Here is a 21000-nt window from a genome sequence, read left to right as displayed (position 1 = left end):
AGTAAGGCCTTCGACAAGGTCCCCCATGACCTTCTGGCAAGGAAACTAGTCCAATGTGGGCTAGGCAAAACTACGGTGAGGTGGATCTGTAATTGGTTAAATGGGCGAACCCAGAGGGTGCTCACCAATGCTTCCTCTTCATCCTGAAAAGAAGTGACGAGCAGAGTGCCGCAGGGCTCCGTCCTGGGCCCGGTCCTGTTCAACATCTTTATTAATGACTTAGATGAAGGGCTAGAAGGCATGATCATCACGTTTGCAGATGACACCAAATTGGGAGGGATAGCCAATACTCCAGAGGACAGGAGCAGAATTCAAAACGATCTTGACAGATTAGAGAGATGGGCCAAAACTAACAAAATGAAGTTCAACAGTGACAAATGCAAGATACTCCACCTTGGCAGGAAAAACGAAATGCAAAGATACAGAATGGGGGACAATGCCTGGCTTGAGAGCAGTACGTGTGAAAAAGATCTTGGAGTCCTCATGGACAACAAGTTAAACATGAGCCAACAATGTGATGTGACGGCAAAAAAAGCCAATGGGATTTTGGCCTGCACCAATAGGAGCCCAGTGTCTAGATCTAGGAAAGTAATGCTACCCCTCTATTCTGCTTTGGTTAGACCACATCTGGAATATTGTGTCCAATTCTGGGCACCACAATTCAAGGGAGATATTGACAAGCTGGAATGTGTCCAGAGGAGAGCGACTAAAATGATAAAGGGTCTGGAGAACAAGCCCTATGAGGAGCGGCTTAAAGAGCTGGGCATGTTTAACCTGAAGAAGAGGAGACTGAGAGGAGATATGATAGCCATGTATAAATATGTGAGAGGAAGCCACAGGGAGGAGGGAGCAAGCTTAATTTCTGCTTCCCTGGAAACTAGGACGCGGAACAATGGCTTCAAACTACAAAAGAGGAGATTCCATCTGAACATGAGGAAGAACTTCCTGACTGTGAGAGCCATTCAGCAGTGGAACTCTCTGCCCCGGAGTGTGGTGGAGGCTCCTTCTTTGGAAGCTTTTAAACAGAGGCTGGATGGCCATCTGTCAGGGGTGATTTGAATGCAATATTCCTGCTTCTTGGCAGGGGGTTGGACTGGATGGCCCATGTGGTCTCTTCCAACTCTTTGATTCTATGACTCTATGATTCTATAACTTAAAATCATAATCATTATCTTGTTTCCCCTGTACAACATTTTGGTTGAAAATAAAGCCTTTCATTTATTAATCTTTACTGTCAAGTTTGAGTGTCTCTACCTTTGTTTTTAATGTGTTTTCAGTTTTCTTTTCTCTTTGTTCAGCAGCCTCTTTAACTGAAGATGAGGTTGCATAGCTATATTACTTGTACCAGAAAAACCTAAGCTGCTCTAAAAATGCCACTAAAAAGTCACTCTTTCCACCCACAGATTTACCATATGGATGGGAACAGGAAACGGATGAAAAAGGACAGGTCTACTTTGTTGAGTAAGTGAGAACTGTTTCTCATAACTAGAAGAGTCAGCTGCCCTCAAGCATGATAAACACACAATTTCTTGATTATCATCCCTCTTGTTTGTATATGTCCTCCATCAGGCATGTCAGTAAAGGGTCGAAGTAAATGTTGTTTTTCATGTGCCATGGATTTCTGGAGCTGTGTGCCCAAAAATGCATTTTGTGCAGTAATGGTACATTATTTATATCCATGTCTGGTTTTCAGCAAACATTCAGTGCCTTGTTACAATACAATGACACACACAAACATAAACAAAGGCAAAGGCTTCTCCTTTCATTTCCAGCTTTGGAGGCGGTACTCATCTTTGGCTCTGGGGGAGATGCTGTTCTCCATTTCCAAGCTGAGAAGCCTGTGTTGTCACCTCCTGGTTGTGTGACCGGCATGACTTCTTTGAGCATCTTATTGTTGCAACTCAGGGTAGGCTTCACCTTGCTTCCAAACACCACCTCACAAGAGCTGTAGTTTTCTAATTTATTGAGGAAAAAATCCAAGTCAAAATAAAGAATAAGCATTGCAAAGTTCCAAAGATTAAGGTTAAATGCAGGATACAGTTCCAAAGATCTTCAGGTAAAAGCAGGAGACATAATCCTATTGGCAAAGTTCAAACCAGAGTCCAGGTACAAGCGAGGAAACATTTGCCCCCAAGAATCCCAATGCAAGAAGTCCCAAGCGTACCGCTCCAGGCTAAGGTTATTCCATGAAGCTTTCAGGCTAATAAGCTACGTTGAACTGACAGTTTTGCTTCCTTTGTGAGAAGCCTAAATAGCATTTTCTAGTCATGAAAACAGTGGTCCCATGACCTTTCCCTGACCTGGCCTCTCGTCTACAGATCAAGGCCTTCACTATCAGTATGGGAAGACACCTGGGTGCTGACTCCCTTACCGGCATTCCTTTCCTGTGAGAACTGCTTGCTTGAATCTCCCCTGTCTGTGAGAGCCTTGAGCTGAGGCACAGAAAAACAGCCAGGAATCTGACTCCCATCACTCTCATCACACTGAGCCACAACACTTATGCCTTTCCCACCAAAGCGGCACCTATTTATCTAATCACATTTGCATGTTTTTGAACTGGTAGGTTGGCAGGAGCTAGGGCTAACTGCGGGAGCTCACTCTTTCCCGCCCATTCGAACTACCAACCTTCAGGTCTGCAGTTCAGCAGCACAAGGGTTTAACCCATTTCGACTCCACGGCCCCTGCTGTGCTCCTTTTGATGTAGCCTAGAAATCCCATTGATATTTTAATATGCTGCATCACTGTTGACTCATGTTCAACTTGTGGTCTAGTGAGATTCCTAGATTCCTTTCAAGATAATGGGATGCTTCCTTTTTTTAAAGAGTTAACGTACAATATTGTCGCAACTCAGGATAGATTCACTTTGCTCAGAACACCACCACACATCAAGGCTGTAGGTTTTGTAGTTTATTGAAGAAAAAGCAAAATCAAAGTTCAATATTCCAAACAGAGTCTTAAAAGCAAAGACAGAATTTCCAAGGTCCAAAGGCAAATAACATGAAGTATAATCCACAAGCATTGGTCAAACAAGAATCCATGGCAGCATGACAAAGTCCTCAGAAACCAAAACCAAAACCCAAAGAGCCAAAAGCTTTCCCCAAAAGCCGAGGCAATTCCAGAGAAGTTAACAGGGTGTAAGCAAAGTTGCACTGACAAAGGGTTGACTTCAATCAGATCGTTAAATATGTTTCCCTAGCATGAAAGCATTATGTTGACCTCGAACTTCCCGTTTGTTAGCAAGCTGAGCACTTCGGCATATCCTTAATTGCAAACGGTCCTCCCTAATGAAATCCCCATCACCTTCAAGGCCGAAAAACTCATTATTCTGGGACTGGCCAGCCTGGGAATCAACAGGCACTGAGCTCACAGATGCAGCGGGCGACTCCTCCACCTGTGAAGTTTCACTCAAATCATGGCCATCTTCTAAAACAACATTCCTTTCTTTGGGAAACAGATGCCATCTCGTCTTCAGTGTCAACACTGTCTGCATCAACAACAGTGACATGGTCAGAAACCTGTAACCCATCATCCTCCTCGACCTGAAGAAACTCAGGCTCAGAAAGCTCAGGTTCAGACTGAGTCACAACAAATATTCATATTGATGCATAGATAAGATGATCCAGCTTTTGTTTTCCGAAATTTTCTAGATTTATATATGAGTATGTAGGGTAAGAACTATTTGAATTAGTGTGAGAGAAAACAATTATAATGTTCATAGGTTTAAGTTTGTCAGTCTAATAAGATCCATATCAGGCATGGGCAAACTTTGGCCCTCCGGGTGTTTTGGACTTGTAGGCTGTTAGGAATTGTGGGAGTTGAAGTCCAAAACACCTGGAGGGCCAAAGTTTGCCCATGCCTGATCAATATGTTAGCATGAATATAACTCAGGAAATAATTAAAATGCTTTAAATGGTCTTATGTGTTTTCATGTTTACTGAAATAAAGAGACTGATGTGGAAAACTTCTTATTCCTCTCAAGCCATATAAACAAAAGGACGACATACCTTGACCCGAGGTTAGCATTCACAGTGGACGATAATCCCATGAAGCCCAATGCCAAGCAGAAGTATGACGGAAACACCACTGCGATGGAAATTCTTCAAGGCCGTGACATGAGTGGGAAAGTGGCCATAATTACTGGTGCCAATTCAGGAATAGGTAGGTCAATACCTCATGTAAAATTAATAACAAGATACTCAAGCTGGGTTCATGAATCTATATTATATATATATATATATATATATATATATATATATATGGATAATTGAGGTAGTTTTCCAAAGCTATCCTTAAGATGTATCGGATAGAAAACTGTGTGTACAGGTGTAATAGGATTATTATTTAAATTGGATTACTTATTTGGAGGCTGCAGAAACTTTGCCACCAACACACGATATTCTGAGGAATATTTAACATGGAAACTAGCTACCACCCAAACTCAAAAGGGATTTTTGGTTTGTGTTTGACCAGAGCTCTTAAGTAAGCTGGAATGTTCTGAATTTGCACTCAGGGCTGAATTTGCACTCACTTTGGGAGAATCTTGGAGATTCCCCCAAATAGTCGCTGCCACCAATCTGGAAACTCTGTTTCCCTAATCTGCTATGGAACTTCTTCACACAGAGGCACTTTGAGACAGTTGTTGATTAACAAAGAACAATGTTGTTTATTTGTGTGGTTTTCACAAACACAGGCACTTAAGCGTAACGGTTGCAAGAATGAGATGAAGTTTATGGTGGGGGCGAGGGACGAGGGAGAGGGCCTTCTCGGTGGTGGCCCCCCGGCTGTGGAACACCCTCCCTGTTGACATCAGACAGGCGCCCTCCCTTATGTCCTTCCGGAAGAGCCTGAAAACATGGCTATTCGAGAAGGCATTTAACTAAATGCTACAGTAACTGGAAATGACAACTGGAACGGAATGTAGACTACGAGATTGGTTATGACTCTATGATAAAACGAAGCGGATTAACTTAGTGTAATTAGATGATAGTGTATTAGGGATATGTTGTTTTTGTAGTTGTAGTTTATTGTGAAATATGTTTTTATATGTTGTACACCGCCGCGAGTCGCCCTAGGGCTGAGAGCGGCGGTTAACAAATGCAGCAAATAAATAAATAAATAAATAAATAAATACTTTAAAACAGTTCAGTACTTGGTTCTAATAACAACACTTCACTCCGTCAGGAAACTAGCAGACTTCTTTCTGACTAGAATTCCTAATATTTGAAACAGTCCTTTTCCTTGGATCTGTTTATAATCTCTATACCAGCTATTCATCACTAATACCTATCTATCTTCTCTAACTAACCACTTTGGCTTCACTAACTTCTCCTCTCCTAACTCTCTCCCAAAACCTAACTCTCTTCTTCAAAACTCAGACCCTGACTAAAACTGTCAGATTTTAATATGCACTCCTAAAGACATTTTTTCTGCACTCCAACTAAGCTCCGCCCACTTTCTCCCAGCCAATCACAAAGGTCCTCCACATTTCCCTCCAGGCTGCTCCTAAGCTCCGCCTCATCTAGGAAATGTCTAACCTAAGATGGATGCCTCCATGCACCATCCTACAAAATGGCTGCCAAAATACCTGGGCCTACTTTCTGAGCTTTTTCCTGGCCTACAGGTAGGCAGTCCCTGAGTTACAAACATCTGACTTACAGATGACTCCCAAGTTAAGAACTGGGATGGGACAACAAGAAGTGAGAGAAATCTGCCCCTCGGAAAGGAAATTATTCCTGAAAGAGTTGTTATCATAGGGAAAAGATGTCCCCATTGAAGCTTTCTCACCAGTCCTTGTTTCCACAATAAGCCATATTTTTTCAAATTCCAGTTCTCACAGGGGCAGAAAGTGAGTGGAAATCTTCTGAACAGGAGCACATATAGCAAAACAAACACCACAGGGCTGTTAATCCTTCACTGTCTATCTATCTTTGGCTGGAGTTACAGTTAAAAAATATGTAACTTTATTACATACAAATTCAACTTAAGAACAAAACTACTGAAAATATCTTGTTCGTAACTTGGGGACTCCCTGTAATTCGTTTAGAAACAGAATAAATACACATCTCTGCTACCAAAGTTCAGTGGTGTAACAGCAAAATAAAGAACCCCCCCCTCCCCCCCACACACACACATTATTATCTTAAAACATGGTATGGATGTATTATGTATCTTGACTTATAGCAATTGTCTATAAGAGTTTTAACAACATGCCAAGATATTCTCTGTTGATGCAAAAATATAGTCTGTATGCTCTCAATCTGGTTTTTTGAATGAAACATGCGGAATAATCACAGGGTGTCTTAAACCTACACCTGTTGATAAACTATACAAGCTAGCTGGCATTGCCCCCCCTGATGTGCGACGGGAAGTTGTTGCTAAATGTGAGAGAAATAAGGTTGAACACTGTGAAAACCACCCATTACATGGCTACCAGCCTCCCCCCAGTGGACTCCAATCAAGGAAAAGCTTTATGAGAACTACCACTCCTCTTGGCGTCTCCCCAGCAACAGCAAGGGTATCCCTATGGGCAGCTAAACCAGAAAATCCCAATTAGATGCTCCCCCCCCCCCCCCCCCCCCCCACACACAAGTGTCTTCCTCCAGGGGCAAATCAAGAATGGGCAACCTGGAAGTCCCTGAATAGACTCAGAAGTGGAGTGGGCAGATCAAAAGATAACCTGGCAAAATGGCACGACCTAAAAGAATCCCATACCTTGTGTGACTGTGGAGCAGAACAGACAACTTTGCATCTATATGCTTGTCCATGTATAGAAGAGGAATTGTTGGAGGCTACAGACAATGCCAGTGCTGTTGTCCGTTTTTGGTCAAAAGATGTTTAGCTGCCTGCACACCTTTTATTTTTATTAGTTTTATACTAATTTATGTAATGCTTTCGATATGAAATAAATAAATCTGGTTTTTTAAAAAAAAGAATATTCCTGGTGGTATTGTGAGGCCTGGAAACCTGTAAATCACCCAATCTTGCATTAGAAATCTCTACATTGGGCTGCCTTTGAAGATAGTTTGGAAGCTGCAAGCCCTGGAGCGGCTTATAGAGAGCATACAACCCCTCTGCTAGCCGGCTCCACTGGCTGCCAGTCTGCTATCAAGCACAATTCAAAGTACTGGCTTTAGTCGATAAAGCCCTGAATGGTTCCAGCCCAGTTTACCTGTCTGAATGTATCTCCCATTATGAACCACCACAAAGATTATGTATTTGCAGCCTCATAGAATCATAGAATCAAAGAGTTGAAAGAGACCTCATGGGCCATCCAGTCCAACCCCCTGCCAAGAAGCAGGATATTGCATTCAAATCACCCCTGACAGATGGCCATCCAGCCTCTGCTTAAAAGCTTCCAAAGAAGGAGCCTCCACCACACTCCGGGGCAGAGAGTTCCACTGCTGAACAGCTCTCACAGTCAGGAAGTTCTTCCTAATGTTCAGATGGAATCTCCTCTCAATGGGGAACAATGCAGGATATCTTCTTAACTGGCTTTAATTTCAATAATGTTTATTTCCATTAGCTGCCCCTGAGATGCAGAAAGGCAGAATGAAAGCGGTTAAAATAACATCTTTCACTTCTGGCCTTTAAATGGAGTAAATTAGTATTTTCTCCCACTAGAGGGCTGTATTGTTCTTTAGAAAAATAAAGCTGAAAGCTGAAAAGACATCAAAGTCCTTCCAAGTTTCCCAAAACAAAGATCGGTTTTGACATGGGCTATTTTATATTTTAATAGTTGGTGCTAAGGTTCAGAAATGGTAGAGTATATGAACTCATCTCAGTGAATAATTTTTTGACAAACATGCTTGACACAATTAAACAGAAATGTAGTTAATTATTGCTCTAGGTTTTTTACACAATCCAGTTGTGTAAATGCAGTTGTGTAAACCCTTGTGCTGGCAGGACTGCTGATGGAAACGTTGTCAGTTGGAATCCAGGTAGTAGAATGAGCTCCTGTCTGTGAGCTCCAGCTTCTCATGTGGAGACATGAGGGAAGCCGTGGAGAGCGGGTCTAAATCCTCCTCCTTTCCCTCCGTCTCATTAACATTTACGGCTCCTCCCTGGGCAAACCCCCACATTGCTTGTGCAGAATACACTTCAGATTTTTCTTTTTTATTATTATTATGATATTATTATTATTATCCCGGCGGATGTCAGGTGGTACAATACCGGCTAAGCGGTGTAATTTCTCCAGTGGTGTAGGGCCCAGACGCCCCATGAATAATAAGTATAATAATACGTTTCCAGTTTTTGAGTTCGGAGTAGAGTAGCTCCTTTGGGGGACGGTGATCGGACATTCGGACAACGTGGCCAGTCCAGCGGAGTTGAAGGAGCATCGCTGACTGTTGATGTTGAAAGAAGTACAGTAAATCATAGAATCATAGAATCAAAGAGTTGGAAGAGACCTCATGGGCCATCCAGTCCAACCCCCTGCCAAGAAGCAGGAATATTGCATTCAAATCACCCCTGACAAATGGCCATCCAGCCTCTGCTTAAAAGCTTCCAAAGAAGGAGCCTCCACCACACTCCGGGGCAGAGAGTTCTACTGCTGAATGGCTCTCACAGTCAGGAAGTTCTTCCTCATGTTCAGGTGGAATCTCCTCTCTTGTAGTTTGAAGCCATTGTTCCGCGTCCTAGTCTCCAAGGAAGCAGAAAACAAGCTTGCTCCCTCCTCCCTGTGGCTTCCTCTCACATATTTATACATGGCTATCATATCTCCTCTCTGCCTTCTCTTCTTCAGGCTAAACATGCCCAGTTCCCTAAGCCGCTCCTCATAGGGCTTGTTCTCCAGACCCTTGATCATTTTAGTCACCCTCCTCTGGACACATTCCAGCTTGTCAATATCTCTCTTGAATTGTGGTGCCCAGAATTGGACACAATATTCCAGATGTGGTCTAACCAAAGCAGAATAGGGGGGTAGCATTACTTCCTTAGATCTAGACACTATGCTCCTATTGATGCAGGCCAAAATCCCATTGGCTTTTTTTGCCGCCACATCACATTGTTGGCTCATGTTTAACTTGTTGTCCACGAGGACTCCAAGATCTTTTTCACACGTACTTCTCTCAAGCCAGGCATCGTCCCCCATTCTGTATCTTTGCATTTCATTTTTTCTGCCAAAGTGGATTGGGACAGGCAAGGGCTTGCGTTCAAATAACTCTTTAATCCCAGTTCTATATTTCTACATCTACCCTCTCTCAGATTTGCACTTGCCTTGCTTTTTGGATTATTCATCGTTAGATGAGTTTGAAATATTTGGACTTTGTCTTAGCATCATATAATTGACTAGCTGTCCCCTCCCACGCGTTGCTGTGGCCCAGTCTGGTGATCTGGAAAATAAAATAATGGTTTCTAATATATGTAATTCCTTTATGCTTGTGGGTAAACAGTATTCCTTGTTGTTTATGGGTCAGTGTTGATGTGGAGATTGTCTGGTTTGCCTACTCCGGAACTTGCAACATATAATTGTCCTTCTTTAGGGGTCCCTTTCAAATCTGGGATAATATATCTTTGTGTGCGTGAATCATATCTATCTATCTATCTATCTATCTATCTTATCAGGCTGAAAAATGCGGTATAGAAATGAAGCAAATAATAATAATAATAATAATTATTATTATTATTATTATCTATCTATCTATCTATCTATCTATCTATCTATATCTATCTATGGCTGGATGGCTCTTTGTCAGGAGGACTTTGATTACCTTTTCTTGCCCTGATGAAGGGAGTTGGATTGGATGGCCTTAAGTATTTTCTGTTGTTATGATGGGTTTTGTGTGGGAAGTTTGCCCTGATTCTGTCGTTCGTGGGGTTCAGAATGCTCTTTGATTGTACATGAACTATAAATCCCAGTAACTACAACTCTCAAATGTCAAGATTTTATTTCCCCCAAACTCCATCTGTGTTCATATTTGGGCTTATTGAGTGCTTGTGTCAAGTTTGGTCCAGTTCCATCATTGTTTGAGTCCACAGTGCTCTCTGGATGTAGGTGAACTACAACTCCCAAACTCAAGGTGAATGCCCACCAAACCCTTCCAGTATTGTCTGTGGGTTATGGGAGTTCTGGTGCCAAGTTTGATTCAATTTCCTCGTTGGTGGAGTTCAGAATGCTCTTTGATTGTAGGTGAACTATAAATCCCAGCAACTCCCAAATGACAAAATCCTATTTTTTTGAGTGATGGTCACTCCTTGTGTTGTGAGATGTGTTGTTGCCAAATTTGGTGTGATTTCGTTCATTGGTTCTTTTGTTTTTAAGGAACTCATTATGCACAGAGCATTTATATATATATAAATTTTGATATCATAATAGGCCATATGAAATGAAGCTGCCAATAGCCTTTTCTGCTTTCCACTGTTTCCCCCTCCTTCCTGATGGCAGTTCCTTCCTTCCTTGCTTCCTTTCAGTTACTGCTTCTTTACAAAACTTGGCTGGGGATCAGAAGTAATTTTGAAATGGCTTTGCAAAGTTGCTTGCCTTTGTCCTTTTTGCATTTGGCCTTGTGGGCCGGGAAGACTTTGTGACAATGCTCAGTGTTTGAAACGGGAAAGAAAGCAACTTTGAACAGTGCATGCGATATGCAGAACTATCTTAGTGTAAAATGTGTGTTAAATTTCTTTTAGGCTTGTCAGAGTGCAGAGAAATGCAAAGAGAAAATGAATTGGAATGCATTCATTGGAACCAAAGTGGCAGATGTGATCAAATGGCTGGATTAAGGGAAATCTGTAAAACTAATATAGAGACAGAGATTATTAAAATTGCAAGTAAAATTCAATTATGAATTCTGTTTCCATTTCAGAGTTTTGAATAGTTGGTGCTGGCAGATCATTACATGTTGGCTAGAAGTAATGTAAACTGGAGGTTGATTAAGATGAAAAGAATTCTAAAACCTGGAGGAGATGGTAGTCTAAACTACATTTGTCCTTGGAGTGTAAACGTCCTTTTAGAGCATAGAATCATAGAGTTGGAAGAGACTTTATGGGCCATCCAGTCCAACCCCATTCTACCAAGAAGCAGGAAAATTGCATTGAAAGAACCATCGCCAGATCCAGCCTCTGTTTAAAAGCCTCCAGATAAGGAGCCTCCACCACACTCTGCAGCATTATCTGTGAGTGTTCAGAAGAAAAGGTTTGAGAGGGGAGCCAGAGTTCTGTTAATGGCTATCTAAGACTACTGAGTAAGGATTGTGAGGAAGCTGTTGCAGCCTCCTGCCACACCTGTGGTGTGTTTGTATTCTTGCCTGAAGATGTGAGTAGCAACACCTGCAGCAAGTGAAGGTTGATTGTCCTCTTGTAAGAGAAGGTCCAGTAAACCCTTGCACCTGCTCTTCAGCATATCAGCATATTCTGGGCACAACAATTGAAGATATGCTCTTCAGCATATCAGCACCACAATTGAAGGGAGATGTTGATAAACTGGAATGTGTCCAGAGGAGGGCAACTAAAATGATCAAAGGTCTGGAGAACAAGCCCTATGAGGAACGGGTTAAAGAGCTGGGCATGTTTATCCTGAAGAAGAGAACGCTGAGAGGAGACGTGATAGCCATGTATAAATATGTGAGAAGAAATCATAGGGAGGAGGGAGCAAGCTTGTTTTCTGCTGCTCTGGAGATTAGGGCATGGAGGAATGGCTTCAAACTACAACAAAGGAGATTCCATCTGAACATTAGGAAGAACTTCCTGACTGTGAGAGCTGTTCAGCAGTGGAACTCTCTGCCCCAGAGTGTGGTGGAGGCTCCTTCTTTGGAAGCTTTTAAACAGAGGCTGGATGGCCATCTGTCAGGAGTGCTTTGAATGCAATGTTCCTGCTTCTTGGCAGGGTGTTGGACTGGATGGCCCATGAGGTCTCTTTCAACTCTATGATTCTAGACAGCATGGAGATTTCATGGACCAAGCAGAGCAAACTGTCCTGGATGAGGATTACACATGATAAGCCTCTGAGGAAGAGGTCACATCCCCAATACAGGAGGTAGGCATTTGGAAGATTATTTATTTATTTACTACTAGCCGTCCCCTGCCACGCGTTGCTGTGGCCCAGTCTGGTGATCTGGAAAATAAAGTATCGAGAAAGTGTTGGTTTCTAATATATGTTATTTCTTTATGCTTGTGGGTAAACAGTATTTAATGATATTTTATGTATGTTTATGAATTATAATCCAATACTTTTTGATTATTTTACAGCCCCATCATAAATGGTAATAAGTTCCCAATTCTTTCCCACATTTCCAGCACCGGGTTTTATAATTTTTATAGCACTTTGCTAATTGCTGGGTGTTAGATGCCAGCGATAAAACATTTTATACTAGTTTTCTGTTATGTTGATATATTTTGTATGCTTTAGCTTTTCCTTCCATATTTGTTCCCACTCTTTTAAAAGTATCGAGTGTCCTATATCTATCGACCATTTTGTCATGTTTCCTTTAACTAGTTTCTTCTCTGTGTCCCATTCTAATAAGCTTTGATATATTATTATTATTATTATTATTATTATTATTATTATTATTATTTTGCATTATGATGTCCCAGCAAGTCTCTTGCAGATTGAATCCTTTATTTTTGTCCTCTTTGAAACACTAGAATCATAGAATCATAGAATCAAGGAGTTGGAAGAGACCTCATGGGCCATCCAGTCCAACCCCTTGCCAAGAAGCAGGAATATTGCATTCAAATCACCCCTGACAAATGGCCATCCAGCCTCTGCTTAAAAGCTTCCAAAGAAGGAGCCTCCACCACAGAGAGTTCCACTGCTGAACGGCTCTCACAGTCAGGAAGTTCTTCCTAATGTTCAGATGGAATCTCCTCTCTTGTAGTTTGAAGCCATTGTTCCGCGTCCTAGTCTCCAAGGAAGCAGAAAACAAGCTTGCTCCCTCCTCCCTGTGGCTTCCTCTCACATATTTATACATGGCTATCATATCTCCTCTCAGCCTTCTCTTCTTCAGGCTAAACATGCCCAGTTCCCTAAGCCGCTCCTCATAGGGCTTGTTCTCCAGACCCTTGATCATTTTAGTCGCCACTCATTTATTTGTATGTGATGGAACCAGCTTATCTTCTCCTCCGATTCCTGTAATTCTTCTAATGTTTTCAAGTGCCATTTGTTGTTCTGGTATTTTAATAAATGTTTGTAAGTATACAATTTTTCACATTTTTCCCCAGCCAGTTTACCAGCTGTTAGGATTTCTGGGAGTTGAAGGCCAAAACATCTGGGGACCCACAGGTTGAGAACCACTGTCATAAGGGATTATGAGACTCTGAGTAGGAAGGTGAAGGACCTTGATGCACTACATCTCTTAGAATCATAAAATCATAGAATCATAGAATTGGAAGAGACCTCATGGGCCATCCAGCCCAACCCCCTGCCAAGAAGCAGGAATATTGCATTCAAATCACCCCTGACAGATGGCCATCCAGCCTCTGTTTAAAAGCTTCCAAAGAAGGAGCCTCCACCACACTCCGGGGCAGAGAGTTCCACTGCTGAACGGCTCTCACAGTCAGGAAGTTCTTCCTCATGTTCAGATGGAATCTCCTTTCTTGTAGTTTGAAGCCATTGTTCCACGTCCTAGTCTCCAAGGAAGCAGAAAACAAGCTTGCTCCCTCCTCCCTGTGGCTTCCTCTCACATATTTATACATGGCTATCATATCTCCTCTCAGCCTTCTCTTCTTCAGGCTAAACATGCCCAGCTCCTTAAGCCGCTCCTCATAGGGCTTGTTCTCCAGACCCTTGATCATTTTAGTCGCCCTCCTCTGGACACATTCCAGCTTGTCAATATCTCTCTTGAATTGTGGTGTCCAGAATTGGACACAATATTCCAGGTGTGGTCTAACCAAAGCAGAATAGAGATCTAGATCTAGACACTATGTTCCTATTGATGCAGGCCAAAATCCCATTGGCGTTTTTTGCCGCCGCATCACATTCCTGGCTCATATTTAACTTGTTGTCCACGAGGACTCCAAGATCTTTTTCACACATACTGCTCTCGAGCCAGGCATTGTCCCCCATTCTCCTGGTTGAACTTCTTATCCCACCTATTACATGTCCTTCTGGGATTAACCTCTTTATTATGAGTTCATTATGTTTGTGTTGAAATGTGGTAGTTTCCGCTTTGAGATAATGCTAGAAATGGTATCTGTTTCTTGTGTCGCCTTCTCACGCCTGCTTTGAGAAATCTATTACTTGGGTAATGAGGAGTATACATGGATGGTTAGTCAAGTTATTGAACTCTATCAACTTTGGCTGAAAATCACAGTGCAAGCCAACTTGTAATACATAAAATTACATTGAGGCCAAAAGGTTCGGTAATTGCACTGGTAATGAAATCTTTTCTTTTTTTGTTAAAAGGATGAGATTCAACTACACACCTCTTCTGTCATGACATCTTGTTCAATAGCAGAGTCACATCTTAAGATTCATTTAATTACCTTCCTATGAAAATGTCTTGGATAAGTCAGTTCTGAAGGTTGCTGTGGTGTGTTTAGGGTGACTTGAAGTGTGAACTCAATAAGAATGGAAGCATCGTTCTATTTCTACCAGTGAAGGAGTTACCACTTGCTATAGATTGTCTGTACAGCCTATAAAGAAACATGACACATCACCAGTAAATGTGTATGTAACTTTAACTTTAGAGACTGTGGTTAAGTTCCAAATCTATTATTATTATTTTATTATTATTAAACTTTATTTGTATCCCGCTAGCATCACCTGAAGGATTCAATGTGGCTTACAAAGGCCTCAACACACAATAGAACAATACAAAACCTAAGGCAAATTAAAAACAATTAAAGCAATATAAACAACAAGCAATAAACAATACACTAAAACACAATAAAACTGGGCCGGGCCAGAGTAATGGGTACAGGATTAAAAGTGCTGATGTGACAGGAGGAATATAAGGCTTATAGGGCAAGTACAGTGTGCGGTGTGCAGCAATCTTAGTTCTAATAAAGTGCTTATGGGACTTGGTATTGGAGATTTCCTATTCTGGGAAGGCACATCAGAACAGCCAGATCTTCAAGTTCTTTCTAAAGACTGCCAGTGTAGGGGCCTGTCTAAGATCTTTGGGGAGGGTGTTCCAGAGTCGGGGGCCACCACAGAAAAGGCCCTGTCTCGTGTCCCCACCAACCGCGCTTGCGACGCAGGCGGGATCACGAGCAGGGCCTCTCCAGATGATCGAAGTGAACGCATGGGTTCGTAGATGGAGATGCGGTCACGCAGGTAGGCTGGTCCCAAACCGTTCAGGGCTTTGTAGGTAAGCACCTGCACCTTAAATTGGGCTCGGAAAATAAACGGCAGCCAGTGGAGCTCCTTGAACAGGAGGGTTGACCTCTCTCTGTAAGGGGCACCAGTTAACATCCTGGCCGCTGCCCGTTGGACCAGTTGGAACTTGCGAGCCGTTTTCAAGGGCAGCCCCACGTAGAGCGAGCTGCAGTAGTCCAATCTGGAGGTGACCAAGGCATGGACCACCCCGGCCAGATCAGCCTTTGCGAGGTACAGTCGCAGTTGGCGCACGAGTCTCAATTGTGCGAAAGCCCTCCTCCGGTGGTGGAAAGCCCTCCACCACCAACGCCTGAGCCTCAAGTGTAAGCGATGAATCCAAGAGGACTCCCAAACTGCGGACCTATGGCTTCAGGGGGAGTGTAACCCCGTCCAACACAGGTTGCCACCCTATACCCCGATCTGGTTTACGATCGACCAGGAGGACCTCTGTCTTGTCGGGATTGATCTTCAGCTTGTTCCTCCTCATCCAGATAGACACAGCGGCCAGGCACTGCCCAGCACCCAAGGGGCCTCCTTGGAAGTGGGTGGGAATGAGTAATAGAGTTGTGTGTCATCTGCATAGAGGTGGCACCCAACTCCAAAACTCCCAGTTGTTTCATGTAGATGTTAAAAAGCATGGGATGTTCATGTAGATGTTAAAAAGCAAATCTATTTAGATTAGCTTTCTCTTGCATATTGAGAATGTGGTGCATCCATCACTTGGAATGCAACCAGAATTTCATGCGAATCAAGGTTTCATCCCAGACTTAAAAAGACCTTTTTGCATCTATGTGTCACAAACTGAACTGTTTGTAATAATCATTTTGTAAACAAATGTAGAAAAATTATTTCCTCATCTGAAACATAGCAAGCAATTTGTGGAATGCTAATGACCTGAGAGAATAATATCTAGCTTTCCTTCACTTTACAAAAATGACTTAGTTAGTTACCTGAATGTGACTCTTACAACCAGGTGAGTGGCTGGTGTCTTTCCATCTTGCCTCCTGCACTGTGCTTATAATATAATATAATATAATATAATATAATATAATATAATATAATATAATATAATATAATAATATAATGCATATACCGTGACAGACTTTGTATTTCTAGGGGCCGATGTGGTCTATCAACCCTCCTGTTTAAGGAGCTCCACTGGCTGCCATTTATTTTCCGGTCCCAATTCACGGTGCAGGTTTTGACCTACAAAGCCCTGAACGGTTTGGGACCCACCTACCTGCGCAACTGCATTTCCATCTACAAACTTCCACGATCTCTTCGATCTTCTGGAGAGGCTCTTCTCTCGCTCCCACTTGTATTGCAAGTGTGACTTGTGGTGATGAGAGAGAGGGCCTTCTCTATGGTGGACCCCCAGCTCTGGAATTCACTCCCCAGAAATATTAGGCAAGCTCCCACACTGGCAATCTTCAGGAGGAATCTGAAAACCTGGTTATTCCAATGTGCCTTCAGTGATTGAATGCAAGATACTCCCTGACCAAACTTTGCACAAATTGACCTCAGAAGCACTTTATTTTATGGTTTGTGCAATTAAATCCTTCCTCATCCTCGGATCCTCTTCCCCGATAGTTTACATTGTCCTATCTCCCAGTGTTTTAAAATTTTATCTTTGAATTTGGCCCTGCCCAGTGAAATCTTTCGTGTTTTAATGTTTGATTTTATATTGTTGTGTCGCTTATTATATTGGTTTTGCATTTTATGCATATTACTTTCTGGTTTTGTTATGCTTTTGCGTTATATTGCATGTACTGTATTGATGGGCATGGCCTCATGTAAGCCGCACCGAGTCCCCCTGGGGGAGATGGAGCAGGGTATAAATAAAGATTATTATTATTATTATTATTATTATTATTATTATTATCATCATCATCATCAAATACAATTTTCTGAATCCGCACCCCAAATAACCAAACCGAATCTAAAGTTGACCAAAACCTGATTCGTAACCCTTTTGGTACTAATGTTGGAGAGTGGTCCCTGGTCAAGTGGTCAAAAAAAGATTGCATAATGTGCATGGCAAAATACCATGATCTTCGGGGCTTTTATAAGATCTGCCTGCTACTGTATGCATGCATGCATACATACATACATACATACATACATGAGTATGCATGCCCAGTGTGGAACACATCTCACCACACTAAAACAGTAGATGTGGCTCTTAATGAGACATGCCGCATTATCACAGGGTGTCTGCGCCCCACACCACTGGAGAAATTACTCTGCTTAGCCGGTATTGCACCACCTGACATCCGCCGGGAAGTAGCAGCCAATAGTGAAAGGACCAAGGCAGAGACATCTCCAGCTCATCCCCTGTTTGGGTATCAGCCAGCACGTCAACGACTTAAATCTAGACATAGTTTTCTAAGATCTACAGAGACACTTGCTGGAACACCCCAGCAAGCGAGAGTCCAAAAGTGGCAGGCCCAAACCCAGCACCTCAATTCATGGGTGATACCAGATGAGAGACTCCCCCCTGGGCACACAAAAGACTGGGCAACTTGGAAGGCGCTGAACAGACTGCGCTCTGGCACCACGAGATGCAGAGCCAATCTTAAGAAATGGGGCCACAGGGTGGAATCCTCGGCATGCGAGTGCGGAGAAGAGCAAACCACTGACCACCTGCTGCAATGCACCCTGAGCCCTGCCACATGCACAATGGAGGACCTTCTTGCGGCAACCCCAGAGGCACTCCAAGTGGCCAGATACTGGTCAAAGGACATTTAACCAAATACCAAATTTGCAAAATCTGTGTGTTTTTTTTTTCCTTTTTCTTTTTAATCTGTGTGTTTGTTTTGCTCTGTTAGAATTGTAATACAATGGTTGCTGATGACACGATAAATATGTAAGATCTGCCTTGCAGCATGTCTGGGGGTTTTGCACATTGAAATATTTGGCTGTCTACATACTTTACCTGAGGTTTCCTGGGCCTGTTTCCGTTATCTGTCTGTGATAGCAGAAGATATTCTTTGTTCCTGTCAGGCTAAAACACATTGCGAGTAGCAAGATCAGTTGCATTCGTATAGTTAGAAAAACAGGCAGTTAGAAATACCCTGAGCTGACAGTAGTGCCATCATGACATTCAGAATAGGGATAGCCTTATCATTGGTTGTCTGCATCAAACTTAGGTTAGGGGTGTCATGAAAGGGATAGCAAATTGTGAGTTATTTCAATTTATTATTCTGTTCATGCTGTCTTAAAGGCTGCAAGAATAGAGGAGAAATGCTTGTATGATTTCCTGCTTCATTTTGCCATTGTAATTTTATCTGGGCGGGTGAAGCAATGTTTTCTTGTTTTGCCCTAGGCAGAAAAATGCCCTGCTGATGTGGGTGGGTGTGATCGAATGGCTGTATTCTATATCTAAATGACAAAATCATTGTTTGGTATTATCATCCTTTTAATTTTGTGGCTGAGGTTGAAAAAAGGAGCTGCTGACAAACTATTCTTCCTTATTTTAAAGGAACTCTGTCTCAACCTAAGGCAGTGGTTCTCAACCTGGTTCTCATCAGAAAACACAGTATTTTCTGTTGGTCATGGGAGTTCTGTGTGGGAAATTTGGCCCAATTCTATCATTGGTAGGTTTCAGAATGCTCTTTGATTGTAGGTGAACTATAAATCCCAGCAAACACAACTACCAAATGTCAAGGTCTATTTCCCCCAAACTCCACCTGTGTTCACATTTGGGCATATTGAGTATTGGTGCCAAGTTTAGTTCAGATCCATCATTGTTTGAGTCCACACTGCTGTCTGGATGTAGGTAAACTACAACTCCCAAACTCAAGGCCAATGTCTACCAAATGCTTCCAGTATATTCTGTTGGCCATGGGAGTCCTGTGTGCCAAGTTTGGTTCACTTCCATCATTGGTGGAGTTCAGAATGCACTTTGTGCTGTCACACACTGGGCCTGAAATAATGTCTGTTTACAGGATGTGCTCTCTGTATGCCCAACGGGATGCTGGGGTGCCTCCGCTGAAGGGCCCTTTAGATTTCCCAACACAAAGTTCTATTGAGGCTCAAGATAACTTCAACAAAGTCCTTTATTTGGGCTTAAATCTTCAAACAAATGAATTAAACACTTTATAACCTTGTAAAACCGGTAGCTTCCTCAATCTGCCAACAAAGGGCAGGCAACTGTAAACTGTTCCTTTCTTCCTTAGGGAAATCCTTTGACCCCTCCCTGGGCAATCTCTCTTTACCTTGCTGGCGTGAGGCCCCTACACCCGGCTCCAAGCTGCTTTATGGATAGCCCGAGTGGTCCCTTACCAGGCAAGGTTCCTGTAGATCTGCCAAGCTGAAAGGTGTCCTTTAGTTTCTCCATGAAGGCTGTAGGAACTATTTCTTTACTCCCCAGCAGAGCTGTGGATCTATTTCTTTAACCCCCAGCAAAAGCTGTGGAACTATCCTTTTACTCCCCCAGCAGAGCTGGCTGTATTCCCCCAGCAAAAGCTGTGCAAATTCCTTTACTCCCCCAGCACAGCTATGGTTCTATTCCTTTACTCCCCCAGCAAAAGCTGTGGATCTATTTCTTTAACCCCCAGCAAAAGCTAGCTGTATTCCCCCAGCAAAAGCTGTGGAAATTCCTTTACTCCCCCAGCAGAGCTGTGAGAAGTGAAGCTTTTGTGCAGGTGGGAAAGAGAATCCCACACATCCTGCTGTTAGGCTTCAAACAGTGAGACTGAACAAAGGTCCTCCTTTCCCTCCAAAACCCTGGGAAAAGGGGTGGGTCTAAAGATTCTAACGATGATTGCCAAGTTGTTGGCACTATGATTGCAACCTGAGGGAAGCTACCTTATTGCAAAATGCATGGCTTGAATAGATTCATGCAAACTAGCAGTGCAAGAAAAGAAATTCAAATCTCCTGGCACCGCCGTGGCAGCACACACTTTGTTTGTAGGTTAACTATAAATCCCAGCAACTACAACTCCCAAAATTGCAAAAATCTATCCCCCCCCCCACCCCAACAGTATTCAGATTTGGGTGTATCGGGTATTTGTGCCAAATTTAGTACAGTGAATGAAAATACATCCTGCATATCAGGTATTTACATTATGATTCATAACAGTAGCAAAACTGTAGTTAAGAAGTAGCGATGCAAGTAATTTTATGGTTGGCGGTCACCACAACAGGAGGAACTGTATTTATTTATTTATTTACTTGTATACCGCTGTTCTCAGCCCTTAGGCGACTCACAGCGGTTAACAACAGAACAGCAAAAATTCAATGCTACAATAACACGGTATAAAAAACAGTTAACATCATAACACATTATACAATAATATACAATTAACAACAATAGCCATTCACTAGCGCCTCATCACTAAAAACATGATCCAGATCCGTCATCCATTGTTCCATTCCTGTGTTCATTACACTCATTGCACTGACTATTCGAACGCCTGCTCAAACAACCAGGTCTTCACTTTTTTGCGGAATACCATTAATGATGGAGCTAGTCTAATATCCGTAGGAAGGGCGTTCCACAGCTGAGGGGCCACCACTGAGAAGGCCCTATCTCTCGTCCCCGCCAGCCGTGCCTGTGACGCAGGCGGGATCGAGAGCAGGGCCTTCCTGGAAGATCTCAAAGTCCTGGTGGGTTCATAGGCAGAGATGCGGTCGGATAGGTAGCTTGGGCCGGAACCGTTTAGGGCTTTAAAGGTCAACGCCAGCACTTTGAATTGAGCCCGGTAGCAAATTGGTAGCCAGTGGAGTTGGCGCAACAGTGGGGTTGT

The 21000-nt window shown here is 42.7% G+C and overlaps 1 protein-coding gene across 1 annotated transcript in view; it reads left to right on the top strand.

Moving 5' to 3' along the window:
• The window catches only part of WWOX (WW domain containing oxidoreductase), a 1061193-nt gene that overhangs the window by 20265 nt on the left and 1019928 nt on the right, over nt 1-21000 (top strand). The window contains exons 3-4 of the mRNA XM_067471037.1: nt 1404-1461; nt 3980-4158. Coding sequence (XP_067327138.1) covers nt 1404-1461; nt 3980-4158 — 237 coding nt within the window. The remainder of the gene's footprint in view (nt 1-1403; nt 1462-3979; nt 4159-21000) is intronic.

Source organism: Anolis sagrei, chromosome 8 (genome assembly GCF_037176765.1).
Source record: "Anolis sagrei isolate rAnoSag1 chromosome 8, rAnoSag1.mat, whole genome shotgun sequence".
Classification (NCBI taxonomy): domain Eukaryota; kingdom Metazoa; phylum Chordata; class Lepidosauria; order Squamata; family Dactyloidae; genus Anolis; species Anolis sagrei.
Note: the sequence above shows the minus strand (reverse complement) of the source record. Positions and strands in the feature narration are given on the sequence as shown.